Source organism: Lolium perenne, chromosome 7 (assembly GCF_019359855.2).
Source record: "Lolium perenne isolate Kyuss_39 chromosome 7, Kyuss_2.0, whole genome shotgun sequence".
Taxonomy (NCBI): domain Eukaryota; kingdom Viridiplantae; phylum Streptophyta; class Magnoliopsida; order Poales; family Poaceae; genus Lolium; species Lolium perenne.
Genome location: NC_067250.2, coordinates 9467551 through 9482259, shown reverse-complemented (window position 1 = coordinate 9482259; position 14709 = coordinate 9467551). Strand labels below are relative to the sequence as shown.

Here is a 14709-nt window from a genome sequence, read left to right as displayed (position 1 = left end):
TCTGCAACCGACTAATTAATGTTACCAAAAATTCTCAAGTATGTGAAGCGCGATCTGGATCGTACAAGCTTTGGTATGACATTATTATGTCATGTCCGATGGATTTCTCCACATATTAGGGATGTGTGAGTCTCAACTTGAAGAAGGCGAAATATGAAGGGAGGAGAGAGAGGCGATAAAAATATTTTCATTCAACAGTTAGACATCTTCCTGCATATCCGTCCTATTGACATACTCCTGACGAAGCTTAACCTCTCGTCGTCAAGGTAAGCTATTTCTTGCTGGTGGCTTCAATCCGATGTCATGCATGGCGTGGACTGACACAATACGTTAGTCGAAGGGACACGACGAGTAGGCACTGAAGGTAAGACGGCCTAGGGCGCATCATGCACACGATTAGAACGGGATACGAACTAGTCACACGATGATGCGAGCATTTCATGTTGAACTCCTTAGGTTTAAATCGTATGTATCTAGACCTATTTTAATTGTTTCTCAAAAAAAAAAGACCTAATTTAGTGTGTCTATTGCTCGTTTCAACGACAATTATTGTGGGTGTGAGTACTAATTCCTCGGATGAAAAATGGTCAAAGAAAAGCCTCTACATTGCCGGCCCACTCGGAGATGGGCCGTGGGTACGTCTGTACGTGCCCGTTACGAAACCTTCCCGTTCCCTGCTTCCTCCGGACTCCGATATCTCCTCCTCCGGCGGCTATACATACGCCCTCGCTCGCCAACGTAACCACACCAAGCGATCCGGTCCTCTGTGCAGCCGGGACACGATGGGGCGCGTCGATTCTAACTCCGGCGAGCGAGCGTTCTCGATCCAGAGATGCGTCGGGATGCTCCACCAGAACAAGCACGTCGCTCGCGAGGAAGGCCTCAAGGACCTCGTCGCGGCGCTCGAGGGCTTCGTGCCCTCCGACGAGATCGCCGACCCCCTGTACGAGCAGGCCCTGGACCGCTGCTTCTCCTTCCTCAACATCGGCGGGTCCGGCAAGGAGCGCAAGGACGCCTACCGCGCCATCGGCATCTACGCGCTCACCGTCGTCGGCTCCAAGGCGCAGACCCTCCTCGACAGGCTCTTCGACCTCGACGGAATCTTCGCCGGGATGGCCCCCTCGTCGGCCGCCGACGCGGAGCGGGCCGTGGCCGCCATCAACTGCCTCGTCGCCGTCACGCTGGTCTGCGAGAAGAAGGCGGCGTGCGCGAAGAGGACCCTCAAGGCCATCTGCGACGTGATCGACCAAACCGGCCTCCCGCAGGTCCTGGCCGCCGCCTTGTCCGCGTGGACGCTCCTCCTCCCCAGGGCCAGCAACCTGCGTGCCATGACCCCGTTCAAAGTCATCGCGAAGCACCTCAAGGCGGACGACCCCGCCGTCCGGATGGCCGCGGGGGAGGCCCTGGCCGTGTGCTTCGAGCTCAACCACCGGCCTTACCAGCCCGACCCGCCCCCGGCGTATCGGTACCACTACTACAGACCGCGGGAACCTAAACCCGAGGACAGGCCGTCGCTGGAGAGCAGAGTAGCGGAGCTCGCCGTCGGTGTAGAAGCGCACAAGAAGCAGCACGCCGAGGAGAGGATCCTGTTCCGGTGGATCAAAGACCTCCTCGAAGACAATCCGCCTGGCCCGGACGATGATAATGATGAGTATGATTCTGATGATGAGGAAGAGGGGGAAGAGGAGGAGTCGAGTGGGCTCCGTGTAAGGGTCAACAAGACGACGTGGTCGAAGCTGGTCCTGCTCAACTTCCTCAGGCAGTACCTCGGCGAGGAGGGCTTCGCCTCGCACTCCCAGCTCAACCGCCCACTCTTCCGGGACACCCTGGGACTCACCACGGCTGCCGAGCAAAAGAAGAGCCTGCCAGCCCAGGAGATAAAGCAGGTCAGGAACGGCAGAGATAAGCAGCGCACCAAGGAAATAAAGAAGGATCGACAGAACAAGACCAAACAATATTATTGACTAAAACGCTCAATTTACTTATTTTGGAACTCAATTCTAGTAGCATTGGTGTACTAGTAGTACTGTAGTATTTGTTGAGATGGATTCGGTTCATCTTTCTAGCTAAATGCATGTTTTCTTTGTTTAATTCGTTTGAAAATTCTCAAGGATTTGAGCTGTGCACGCAGATAATAGAGCCTAGCAGCGGGGATGTGATCATTGTAAAGAAATATTCAATAATTTGAATAGTGCTTAATCATGTACTCCCCGGGTTCATAATAACTGAAGGAATCCTGGCACTTATTATGGATCAAAGAGAGTAGTCGTTTTTCATTACAGTGCTTGATTATTTGTCCTTTTACTTTTGGAATAGGAAAATCTGATGTCCTTAGTTGCAAGCATACTTTGTTCTAGTGCATCAATGGAGGTAGTAATATAATGAGGTTTTGCCTAGCACAAGATTGTGATGTAATTTCTCAAATGCATAACCTTTTCACGTTAATCAAATTTAGCTTTTTTCTTCCTCACGAGCGACGCGCTTGTTCTGCTGAAGCATCGTTACGCAACTCTGGATTGAGAACGCGCGCGCAGAGAGCTGCTCGCCGGAGTTGGAATCGTCGCGCTCCATGGAGGACCGGGTGCTGAGAGGGCCTGATCGCTTGGTGTGGTGAGGTTGGCGAGCGAGGACGGCAAGGTGTATATAGCCACCGGAGACCGGAGGAGGTGATCTTGGTGTGCAAGGCAGAGGAGGTTTCGTGACGGGCACGTACCAACGGCCCACATGGAAATGGAAATAGAGGACGTTTCTTGGCGGCCACGCACCCACCGCCCAGGTCCGTAGCGCTGGGCATTGCGGTCTCTCGTTTCACCCACACGTGTGAGTGAGTGGGCTGGCCCATTAGTTTCGTCGCACATTAATCTGCTCTGCTGGTTCATAGGGCAATTCCTATTCGACGCTCACTGCGCATGTTAGCGTGCCGACGCTCGCATGAGGGTCGACCCTCGGCCTTTTTGCAAGTTGGAGACAGCCACGGGAGGAAGAAGATGTACAAGAGGGAGCTCAACTGCTGACATCGCCGGAGACGGGGAATAGCGACGTCGCCGACGGAGGCGAGGAAAGGACCTCTCAGTTGGCTCGGTCAAAGAAGTGAAACATGCATTCCTAGGTTGTGGTTACCATAGAATTGACCCTCAGCCTCCGATTCCAAGGAGTTGATTCAGCAAGTTCCCCGCGCTACCCCGCGGGAAGTCTAATCGGATCAGTCGGTGGTTTTGACGCGGTTGGCTGCGTCGTCACCGGCGAAGGTGAGGAAGGGTACTTAGGGTTTCGTGTGCTGGGTCTTAGGGTTCAGGTGCTAGCTTCTTAGGGTTCAGGTGTGAGGCTCGCCGACGTTCATTCTTAGGGCTTAGGCTGCAAGGGAGGGTTGCCGGAGTTGCAGGAGGTGGGAGGGTTTAGAGGGAGGTCCGAGTGGCGGCAGACCAGCGGCAAGCGGAGTACGGAGGAGGACGGTGTGGCGAGGCACCGCGGGTGGCGGCAGCAAGCAGTGCTGGCGGGGGCTCAAGAAGTTACACAGTGGAGGTGGGTCGGGGTGGAAGAAGCAATCCCGTGAGGAAGAAGTTGCCTGGCCGAGGCCCATCTTAACCTCTATGCAGGCGTCGGTCCCCTAACAGACGCTACAAGTGTTGAATAGGAGCACCCGGTTCATAGGCGTTCAGCCGAGTGCGCCACGATCAGACAGATTTGGAGGTTTTAAAATCTTGCACAGTTAGATTTTTCATTTTTACACATTCCCCAACATAAGGTATTTTGATTTGAAATTTTGCACGTACATAGACCACAACATTGTCTACATAAAGAATTTTTTTTCAGATTTTTTTGAAACCTTAAAATATTGTTTTCGTATTTTCAGAAAAATCGAGCTATGTGTAGCTCAGTCTACACTGGTGCTTTCCGAGAAAACTGTCCAAAAAATCAAGAAAACAATACAAATGATTTTTTTTAGAGCCAACTGAGCAATTGCGGTCCACCTGAGCATTGTTCGATCAGGGGCAGGCAAGGAAGCGCCGTCCATGGTCACCTAGGCCTTCACAATTGCAGTCCAACTGAGCATTGTTCGATCAGGGGCAGGCAAGGAAGCACCGTCCATGGTCATGAGCAAGACCAAATCAACAGGTACACTAGGACATAAGGCAGCTGATTGATCAATGAATTCATGTGTGTTCTTTCTTGTGATTCTAGTTTGGATCCACCATATTCACTCGATAAACTTGAATTTAGATGAGGGGACGGAAATAAAATGAAACAAGCAAGCCTAGGGTGAGGGCAAGCTTGCATACCTAGGGGTGAGAAGCATGCTAGTCTATGTTACACATGCTCCTCATTTCTTGATTGGATGAGTCGGCGTCATTTCTCTCCTTAAAGGACCTCCCTGCGATATAACTTTTCTGTCACAGAGAAGATTGGAAATTAATATAACAGAAGAAAAAAGAAATTGAAGATCATAAACATGATTATTGAACAGCTAGAAATGCGGTAGGTAATTCGGCTCTTACTAGTATTAAACGCTATAAATAAAACAAGGACATTCATTTAATAGGACGGTAATCTTAATTCCCAGAATAATATATCTGTTGGATATTTTGGTGATCTAGGCTGCTCTCCTAGGTCAGATCTTTTTGGGTTGCTACAGTAGGGCGGCACTACAGTAGCTACAGTAAGGCGGCACTACAGTTACGCTACAGTAAATGGCCACCTATCCTTATGTGGTGTCTTGATCGGAGACATCGATTTTGATCCAACGGTGCTGGTTCCCCTAGTGCATAGTGCTAAACATATATAAAGGGGTCAAATGACCCTAGAAGAGTAGAGAACACACGGCTACTGCTCTCAGCTCTCTCTCACACTCTCTCACTCAAACTAAGCCACCGATCAGGCTAGCCCTAAAAAGGCACTGGGAAGAATCAAGCACAAATTGCTCCATCCTCAAGTGGTGTGAGCAATACTTCAAAGAGATGACTGCATCTTCAGATCAAGGTACTACTGATCTTCTCTTTTTGTGGCTCAAACTAGAGCTAGATGATCCTGCTAGATTCTACAATGGTATCAGAGCACCTAGCTCTTAAGTTTGAGCCCTCTTATGTTCAAGATCATGCTTGTTTTATCAAGTTAATGTTAAGTATCAAGCTATTCTGGCTTGATCTTTTTCCTGGCGCTCCTTCCTCGCGCGCTCGTCGCCGTCGCCGTCGCGCTGCGCGCCGTCATCGCCGTCGGGAAAGGAGAGGAGGAAAAGAAATGGGGCTAGGGTTTTCGGGGGAGCCGGGCGGCGACGACGCGGCTGGTTTTGATCCACTGGAACAGCTCGGTCCGTCGGATTGCATCCGACGGCTCGGGTAGTCCTGGCATTGCAAAATGGGTTGTAGCCCAGGAGGGGATTAGGGGGAGCAAATACTGGGCTGGGCCAATTTCGGCCCAGTTCAGCAGAATTATTATGCAATAAAAAAAAAATTGGGGCTGAAATAATTATTTTCAGGTTTTTTTTTCCTGCATAAATTTATTATGTTCATTATGTTTATTTTAGACCACAATTTTAATTACCATGCTTAGTTAATTTTACATGTTGTTATTATATTTATTATTTAGTTTATTTATGATTAATGAATTATGGTGATATTTATCACTATAATTATTATGTGATAATGCTTTCGCTGCAAAAATAAAGTTTATGGATCCTCAAATAAAGTGTGGTTTTATGCCTTGTCATTCTGACCAAAGTTGTTTGACGGGCATTTTAACTGCAAAATTCTTTTATTGGTCTGTTTCACTTCTGGCCAAAGCTGATGTGAACCGGGTCGGTAAAAGAAATTAATGAATGAGGATTATTAATGTGTGGCTTTTATTAATCAATTTGGCCAAAGCTAATTGATGAATATTTGTCCACAAAATTTTGTTGATCATTTTCATCTCCGGCCAAAGCTGTTTTGAATTTGATCAATAAAATTTAATAATGATTATGACGGTGCTTACTAAAGCATTTTAAATTTTTTCTTTTGCAACAACTAATGTCTCTAATATTACTCGAACAGCTAAATGGTAACAATTATGTCATGTGGAAGGAGAAGCTTGAGATCACGATGGTCTTACTCAATATTGATTATGCTCTCCTTAATGATCCTCCTGAGGTGCCTAAAGAAAATTATGAAAATTATGAAACCCTCAAGAAGGAATATGACATTATTAAGGCTAAGTGGGATGACTCTAATCGCAAGTGCCTTATGATGATAAAGGGCTCCATTACACAGAGTATGAGGGGAGCCCTTCCTGACTGTGAGACAGCAAAAGGGTACTTTGCAAAAATTGAGCATCAATTTAAAGGATCTTCTAAAGTTTATGCAACAAGTCTTATTAGAAGGCTAATTGATGAAAAATATGATCCCACTGGAAGTCTTCGAGAGCATATTATGAAAAAATGCAACATGGCCGCCAAACTAAAGTCAATGGAGATGGAAATCTCTAATGGTTTCCTCGTCCATTTTATTATGTCATCTTTGCCTCCCCAATTTGATCCATTTATGATCAACTATAATGCGATGGATGTTAAATGGGAGATTGATGAAATGATGGCGCGATGTGTGCAAGAAGAAGAAAGGCTTAAGGCTGACAGAATTGAACATGTTAATCAGTTTGCTCATTCACAAAAGAAGAAGTATAAAAAATTTGTGAATGAATATGTGAAGCCCAAGCCTTATAAGTTCAAGGAAAAATCCTGGGATAAAAAATTTGTGAATGAATATGTGAAGCCCAAGCCTTATAAGTTCAAGGAAAAATCCTGGGAGAAAATCATCTTAAGAATCACGTTATAGGTTTCCCCTTAAATCTTTAGCATAAACCAAAACCACAAGCTTTATTGCAGGAGGGAAACACATAATTGCTTAAATTAGAGTCTCGGATTTGGGAAAAACATCAAGATTTATGCAAAATTTGCTTCTTTCCCCATCAATTTGTTACATAACCGAAACTCTTGATCCAAATTAGGGGTAAAAACATAGGAATTTCTGTTCTAGGGTTTCTAGAAATAGGGGATTTTCTGTTGTTGCATCAGACCCCCTTTTACTTAACTTGATAATTGAAAAACCCTTGAGCCTTAAAAGATTTGTTAGGGCCAGTCTTCAAAAGGTTCACAGCAAAAGAAGCCTGAAAAAGCGCCTAATGCTGAAGGAAATAATTCTAATGCTTGCCACTTTTGCGGAAAAGGTGGGCATAGGCGAAAGGATTGTTTTGGCTTCAAGAGATGGCTCAAAGACAAAGGTACCGACGTTATTACTGTTGTTGAAGAATCCCTTTATGTTAATTATGCCACCAATACTTGGTGGATTGATTCAGGTGCAACAATTCATATTGCAAATTCGTTGCAGGGATTCAATATGAGGAAGACCCTAAAAAGAGGGGAAAGAACAATCAGAGTTGCTAATGGTGTTGAAGCTTATGCCGAGGCGCTTGGAGACTTCACTCTTACACTTCATGGCGGTTTTAAGCTTCAGCTAAACAATGTTCTTTATGTACCCTCGATGAAACGGAATTTAGTTTCCATCTCATGTTTAGATGATGATAGTTATGAGTGTCACTTTGGGAATAAGCAGTGTATAATTATGTATGACAATAATAATGTTGGTCTTGCCTGTCGACAAGACAAACTTTATGTAATTTCCCTTTGTGATGATATAAATAATGTGGGTTCTACCTCAAATATAAATGTCGGCACCAAACGCAAACGTAATGATAATGAGACTTCTTCGAAATTATGGCACTATCGTTTAGGCCATATTTCGAGGGGGAGGATTGAGCGTCTCATTAAAGATCAAGTTCTTCCTTCTCTTGATTTTTCGGATGCGGATGTTGATCATTGTATCGACTGCATCAAAGGAAAATATGCCAAGAAAATTAAGAAAGGTGCAAACCGAAGCACGGGAGTTTTGGAATTAATTCATACGGATATATGTGGTCCGTTTAATGTGAGATCGGTGGACGGTTATAATTCATTCATAACGTTCACTGATGATTTCTCCCGTTATGGATATATTTATCAAATCAAAGAAAAATCAGAGGCATTAGACAAGTTCAAGATTTTCAAAGCTGACACTACAACAAATGTGACATTCTATGACGCTCATTCCGTGACGATACAGTGAAAAAACGTCAGGGAATAGTCAAAATTTCAGAAACTGTGACGTTTTTTGACTGAAACGTCATGGAATGAGCGTCATAGAATGTCACATATCTTGTAGTGTGAGGTTGAAAATCAATGTAATAAAAGAATTAAAGTTGTAAGATCTGATCGTGGTGGTGAATACTACGGCAGACATGCAACTTATGGTCAAATTCCTGGACCATTTGCAAAATTCTTACAGGAAAATGGCATTGCCGCCCAAGACTCAAGACCGGGTGAACCTCGGCAAAACGGGGTGGTTGAAAGGAGAAACCGCACACTTATGGATATGGTGCGGAGTATGTTAAGCCACTCCACTTTACCGGTGAATTTATGGATGGAAGCCCTTAAAACAAGAAAGACATATTCTTAACAGGGTCCCCAGTAAATCGGTGCCCAAAACACCGTATGAATTATGGACTGGGAAAAAGCCAACCCTGAATTATTTTCATGTATGGGGCTGTCCTGCTGAAGCAAGGATTTTTAATCCGGTGATAGGAAAATTAGACCCCAAGACAGTCAGTTGCCATTTTATTGGTTATCCTGACAAATCTAAAGCGTATCGATTTTATTGTCCAAAGCAGGCAACGAAATTTGTTGAAACAAGACACGCTGTGTTCTTGGAAAGTGATATGATGAGGGGGAGCATGACTCCTAGAGAAATAGTCTTGGAAGAAAAACAGGAATATGTCCCGATGCCTGTAATCCAAGAGCCAGTGTTTCCAGTACATACTGAGACTGCACCTCAAGTTTCAGCCTCCCGTAGTCGATGGTGCTCGCAAAACTGGACAACAAAAGGACCAAGGACAGCAATTACGAGTGTATTCAAGAAGGCAACGTGCTGCTAATACAACACCTGCTGATACACCGGTGACTGTCCCAGATGTCACATCTAATGATGCTTTTGTTGAAAATAATCAGCAGTCTCAAACTGTTATTAATGTGCCGAATAATGAGCCTCTTAGAAGGTCACAGCGAGCTAGAAAGCCTGCTATTCCTGATGATTATCTCACCTACATGAGTGAGGATACAAATGAGCCAGTGCTAGATAATGATCCCACCTCATTTAAGGAGGCTATGCAAAGTGAATATTCGTCTAAATGGCTTGATGCTATGAAAGATGAAATGAAGTCCATGAGCACTAATGATGTATGGGACTTAGTAGAAATCCCTGAAGGAGCCAAGACAGTTGGATGCAAATGGGTCTATAAGACCAAACGTGACTCCAAGGGTGATATCGAAAGGTTTAAAGCAAGGCTTGTGGCAAAAGGATTCACTCAAAGAGAAGGGATTGATTATAATGAAACTTTTTCACCCGTCTCTTCCAAAGATTCATTCAGAATAATTATGGCACTTGTGGCTCATTATGATTTAGAGCTACAACAGATGGATGTCAAAACGGCATTTCTAAATGGTGACTTACATGAAGATGTATACATGGCACAACCGGAAGGTTTTGTTGTGAAAGAAAATGAACATTTGGGATGTCATCTGAAGAAATCCATCTATGGTTTGAAACAAGCATCAAGAGAGTGGTATCTCAAATTTGATCAAGTCATAAAGAAATTTGGCTTTAAGGAAAATAAGAAGGACAATTGTGTTTATATTAAGTTCAGGGGGAGTAATTTTATCTTCCTGATATTATATGTTGATGACATACTCCTGGCCAGCAGTGATAAAAATATGCTGATGGAGACCAAGTGGTTCCTGTCTTCAAAGTTCGATATGAAAGATCTCGGTGAAGCAACTTATGTTTTAGGAATTGAAATTCATCGGGATAGATCCAGAGGAATCTTGGGGCTATCTCAGAGAGCATATATTGAAAAGGTACTGAAAAAGTACAATATGTATAAGTGCTCAGCCTCGCCTGCTCCTATTGTTAAGGGCGATAAATTTGGGACTTTCCAGTGCCCAAGAAATAATTATGAATCTGCGCAGATGAAGTCAATTCCTTATGCCTCAATTGTTGGGAGCATTATGTATGCACAAGTGTGCACTCGCCCTGATTTAGCTTTTGTGACCGGGATGCTTGGCAGATATCAGTCCAATCCAGGTCTGGATCACTGGAAGGCTGCTAAAAAGGTCTTGCGTTATTTGCAAGGTACTAAAAGCCTCATGCTTACTTATGAGAAATCTGATAACCTCGAAGTAGTGGGTTATTCAGATGCTGATTTTGCGGGGTGTGTTGATACTAAGAAATCCACATCAGGTTATATCTTTACCCTTGCAAAAGGAGCTATATCATGGAAAAGCTCAAAGCAAACTATCACTGCATCGTCGACAATGCAGGCAGAATTTGTAGCATGTTATGAGGCTACCGGGCAGGCGGTATGGTTGAAGAATTTTATCCCGGAACTAAGAGTGATTGACAAGATTTTGTGCCTCTCACTCTATACTGCGATAATCAACCCGCAGTGATCTATGCGAGTAACAACAAGTCAAGTGCAGCTGGCAAATTTATTGACATCAAGTATCTTGTTGTGAAAGATAGAATCCAGGATCAAACAATAGATATCAAGTACATTAGTACTAAATTTATGTTAGCGGATCCGCTCACAAAAGGCTTACCACCCAGCGTATTCAGAGAGCATGTTGCCGGCATGGGTTTGGTTGAAAGCTTTTAATCCTGGAGAAATTGGAACTATTATGGCACCATCTTCCCAAAAGGGGCTCATTTTGAGATCGAATGGGAACCATAGTCACTTGGTTTAGCAGTACTTAATTGACTGTTGTAACCTATTGTCTTGGTGTACCATTTTATCGAAAGATGAGTCTGTAATATTTATGATGTTTATGTAAAGAATTATGTAAATTAAGTTAATATATGATGTGAATAAAGTTTATGGAGCTCATAAATTAAAGAGTTTCATTTTGATATGAAGTAATGTGCTATAGTCACTAGATTAAATGGTACCTAACAGACCATTATAATCTTTTCGTCTTAGTGCATTATTTTGTTGAAAAATGAGCTTATAATGATCAGCCTTACGATCAAGGGGGAGAATGTTGGATATTTTGGTGATCTAGGCTGCTCTCCTAGGTCAGATCTTTTTGGGTTGCTACAGTAGGGCGGCACTACAGTAGCTACAGTAAGGCGGCACTACAGTTACGCTACAGTAAATGGCCACCTATCCTTATGTGGTGTCTTGATCGGAGACATCGATTTTGATCCAACGGTGCTGGTTCCCCTAGTGCATAGTGCTAAACATATATAAAGGGGTCAAATGACCCTAGAAGAGTAGAGAACACACGGCCATCGCTCGGCCTCTCTCTCACACTCTCTCACTCAAACTAAGCCACCGATCAGGCTAGCCCTAAAAAGGCACTGGGAAGAATCAAGCACAAATTGCTCCATCCTCAAGTGGTGTGAGCAATACTTCAAAGAGATGACTGCATCTTCAGATCAAGGTACTACTGATCTTCTCTTTTTGTGGCTCAAACTAGAGCTAGATGATCCTGCTAGATTCTACAATATCAACATGTTACGTTTCAATAACAGTAAACTATTACACTAAAACAAACAGAAGATCGATGTTTTATACAAATACAACTTTTTATTTAGCCAGATATGTGTATATATTCCGATGTCATGCCAGAGTGCCTTTATGCTTTGTAGAGTATCCTCAAAAGTCAAAACAAAGAACATCAATTGCCGAAATTTTCTATCTTCACAGCAAACAAATACCACAATACGCTCCCATTTTTACCCTGAAAACTTGTATTTCCATCTAGGCCCATAGTTTCGCACTTGTACTGAATCTGAGCATTGCGCAGGGGCAGGAAGATCAGCATTCAACAATCATGGAGGCCCACGAGCAAAGACAAATTAACCAACATCCATAAGGACATGAGACTACTAGCTGATCACCCATCTGATTCTATCATTCTAGTTCGACAACTGAACATTACAAGAAAAAAGACAAGAAAATTGGGTTACGCGAGGGCAGGGCAAGCGTACATACCTAGGAATGACAGTGGGTGTGTCGGTGGAGAGAGCTCAGCCTCTGGCGCCTCTGCAATTCAAGTGTTGAACATGGTTCTCCAGTCAATGTCTTTCCGTGCACCAGGTTTCCTCATCAGATGTGCCCCCCCGCGGAGAGGCCGAAATGAAATGGGCACAGCTTGCAGAACTTAGGGCGACAGGGTCAGGTGCCTCTGGTGAGAGATTGGCCTTGGGTGGCTCTGCGATTCTGGCCTTGAACATGGCAGTCCAATCTATATCCGCTGATGCACTGCGTTTCTTCATAGGACGCGGCGGCGATGTGGCCTTGAACATGGCAGTCCAATCTATATCCGCTGATGCACTGCGTTTCTTCATGGGACGTGACATCGATGAGGCCTTGAACATGGCAGTCCAATCTATATCCTCTGATGCACTGCGTTTCTTCATAGGACGCGGCGGCGATGTGGCCTTGAACATGGCAGTCCAATCTATATCCGCTGATGCACTGCGTTTCTTCATAGGACGCGGCGGCGATGTGGTCTTGAACATGGCAGTCCAATCTATATCCTTTGATGCACTGCGTTTCTTCATAGGACGCGGCGGCGATGTGGCTTTGAACATGGCAGTCCAATCTATATCCGCTGATGCACTGCGTTTCTTCATGGGACATGACATCGATGAGGCCTTGAACATGGCAGTCCAATCTATATCCTTTGATGCACTGCGTTTCTTCATGGGACGTGACATCGATGAGGCCTTGAACATGGCAGTCCAATCTATATCCTTTGATGCACTGGGTTTCTTCATAGGACGCGGCGGCGATGTGGCCTTGAACATGGCAGTCCAATCTATATCCTTTGATGCACTGGGTTTCTTCATAGGACGCGGCAGCGATGTGGCCTTGAACATGGCAGTCCAATCTATATCCTTTGATGCACTGGGTTTCTTCATGGGACGTGACATCGATGAGGCCTTGAACATGGCAGTCCAATCTATATCCGTTGATGCACTAGGTTTCTTCATGGAACGTGACATCGATGAGGCCTTGAACATGGCAGTCCAATCTATATCCTTTGATGCACTGTGTTTCTTCATGTAATGCGGTGGTGATGAGGCCTTGAACATGCCACTCCAGTCCATATTCACGGGTGCGCCGCGTTTCTTCAGGGGGCACGGTGGTGAAGAGGCCTTGAACAGAGCCCTCCAGTCTACATCTCCACTCGCGCCACGATTCAGGGGCGTCGCACAAGAGGCAGAGAAGGAATCGGCGGGGTGTGCATACCTTGGGGCGACAGGGCCGGTTGCCGGCGGCGAGATCTCAGCTTCCAGTGGCTGTGCGCTTTCGGCCTTGAACATACCACTCCAGTCTATAGACTGGAGTGCACGGCTTTTCTTCGTCGTACGAGCCGGCGAAGTGACGGAGAAGCAATCGGCACACTTCATGGCGACGGTGGCCGGCGCGGACGGCGAGAGCTCGGCCTCCGGCGGCTCAGCGCGCCCTGCCCTGAACATGGAACCCCAGTCCATTTCCACGCGTTCGCCGCCGCCTTTCTTCGTGGGATGCGCTGGCGAAGAGGCGGAGCGCGCAGAGCTAGCGGTGACAGCGACGGTTGCCGGTGGCGACAGATCTGCCTCCAAGCCGCCGCCCGTGAACACGGAGCGCCAGTCTACGGCTAGCGTCGCGCTTTCTACGGCGGCGCCGCGGCTCTTCATCGGATAGGTCGTCGGCGATGGGATGGAGAATGAATCGGCGGCGGAGCCCATCGATGCGGGTTTGTTCGGCCGAGGAAAGCCTCTTCCTGGTAGTGCCAGGCCCAGCTCTGTGCTTGTCCAAGTGCAACCAGTGCTTGCTAAGCCCATATTGTTTTTTTTTGGAGGATCCGTGCTAATTTCGGGTGAAATTCAGACGGATAAGTCAGACTGGTCATATCTCTCTTCCGTAGTAACACGTTGGTTCAACGAAAGCAATTGAATAATTAGCTGATACAATTATCTTGAAATTTACAAGTACGTACTTTCATTCAATTTTATATGTTCTTTTACCTTCAATTTAGTACTGCTAATGTGAAATTAAATTGTAACATTTTTTCCAAGAGGTTACATCCCGTCCAGATATAGGTATGTAGACAGAAACGTGGCCGTATCTCTTAATCAAGTGTTTTGAGTTTTCGAAAACCAAGAATAGATCCACAGATGTTGGAGCGAGTACCAATCAACTTCAGATGTGTTTGCTTTCAAAAACTAAATATCACAGCGGTACAAGCAGTTAAAGCTAACTGCTACGTCATGTACGCATTGTTATCATGTTGCCGTTCCAATTACGCGATATCAATCGGCATTCATAAAGGGCAGGAATCTCCATGACAACTTCCTTCTAGTTCGCCAGCTAGCGAGGAAAATCCACACCTCCAAAGAGCAAGGGGTGCTGCTGAAACTTGACATTTCTAGAGCCTTTGACTCCCTGTCTTGGTCTTTTCTGCTGGAGATTCTTGCGAGGATGGGATTCCCGGATTGTTGGATGCAATGGATTCAGATTGCTCTGCGTACGGCAAGCACAAAGATTCTGGTCAATGGTGTCCCGGGTAGAAAAATTCGGCATGCCAGGGGGTTAGGCAAGGTG

The 14709-nt window shown here is 45.4% G+C and overlaps 2 protein-coding genes across 4 annotated transcripts; one reads left to right on the top strand and one right to left on the bottom strand.

Annotated features, from left to right (window-relative positions):
- Positions 1-724: 724 nt before the first annotated feature.
- Positions 725-2113, top strand: LOC127311484 (uncharacterized). The gene has a single exon (XM_051341913.2). The coding sequence runs from the start codon at positions 783-785 to the stop codon at positions 1962-1964; it is 1182 nt and encodes a 393-aa protein (XP_051197873.1). The 5' UTR covers positions 725-782; the 3' UTR covers positions 1965-2113.
- A 1673-nt stretch (positions 2114-3786) lies between these two features.
- LOC127311485 (uncharacterized) lies at positions 3787-13915 on the bottom strand. Of its 3 annotated transcripts, XM_051341916.2 has the most exons (3): positions 12109-13914; positions 4281-4388; positions 3787-4121 (listed from the first exon to the last, which is right to left on the bottom strand). In XM_051341916.2, the coding sequence occupies exon 1, from the start codon at positions 13851-13853 to the stop codon at positions 12192-12194; it is 1662 nt and encodes a 553-aa protein (XP_051197876.1). In that variant the 5' UTR covers positions 13854-13914; the 3' UTR covers positions 3787-4121; positions 4281-4388; positions 12109-12191. The 3 variants fall into 3 exon arrangements, with proteins under 3 accessions (XP_051197876.1, XP_051197877.1, XP_051197875.1); XM_051341917.2 differs by having other exon boundaries at positions 3787-4372; positions 12109-13915; XM_051341915.2 differs by having other exon boundaries at positions 3787-4388.
- Positions 13916-14709: the final 794 nt, after the last annotated feature.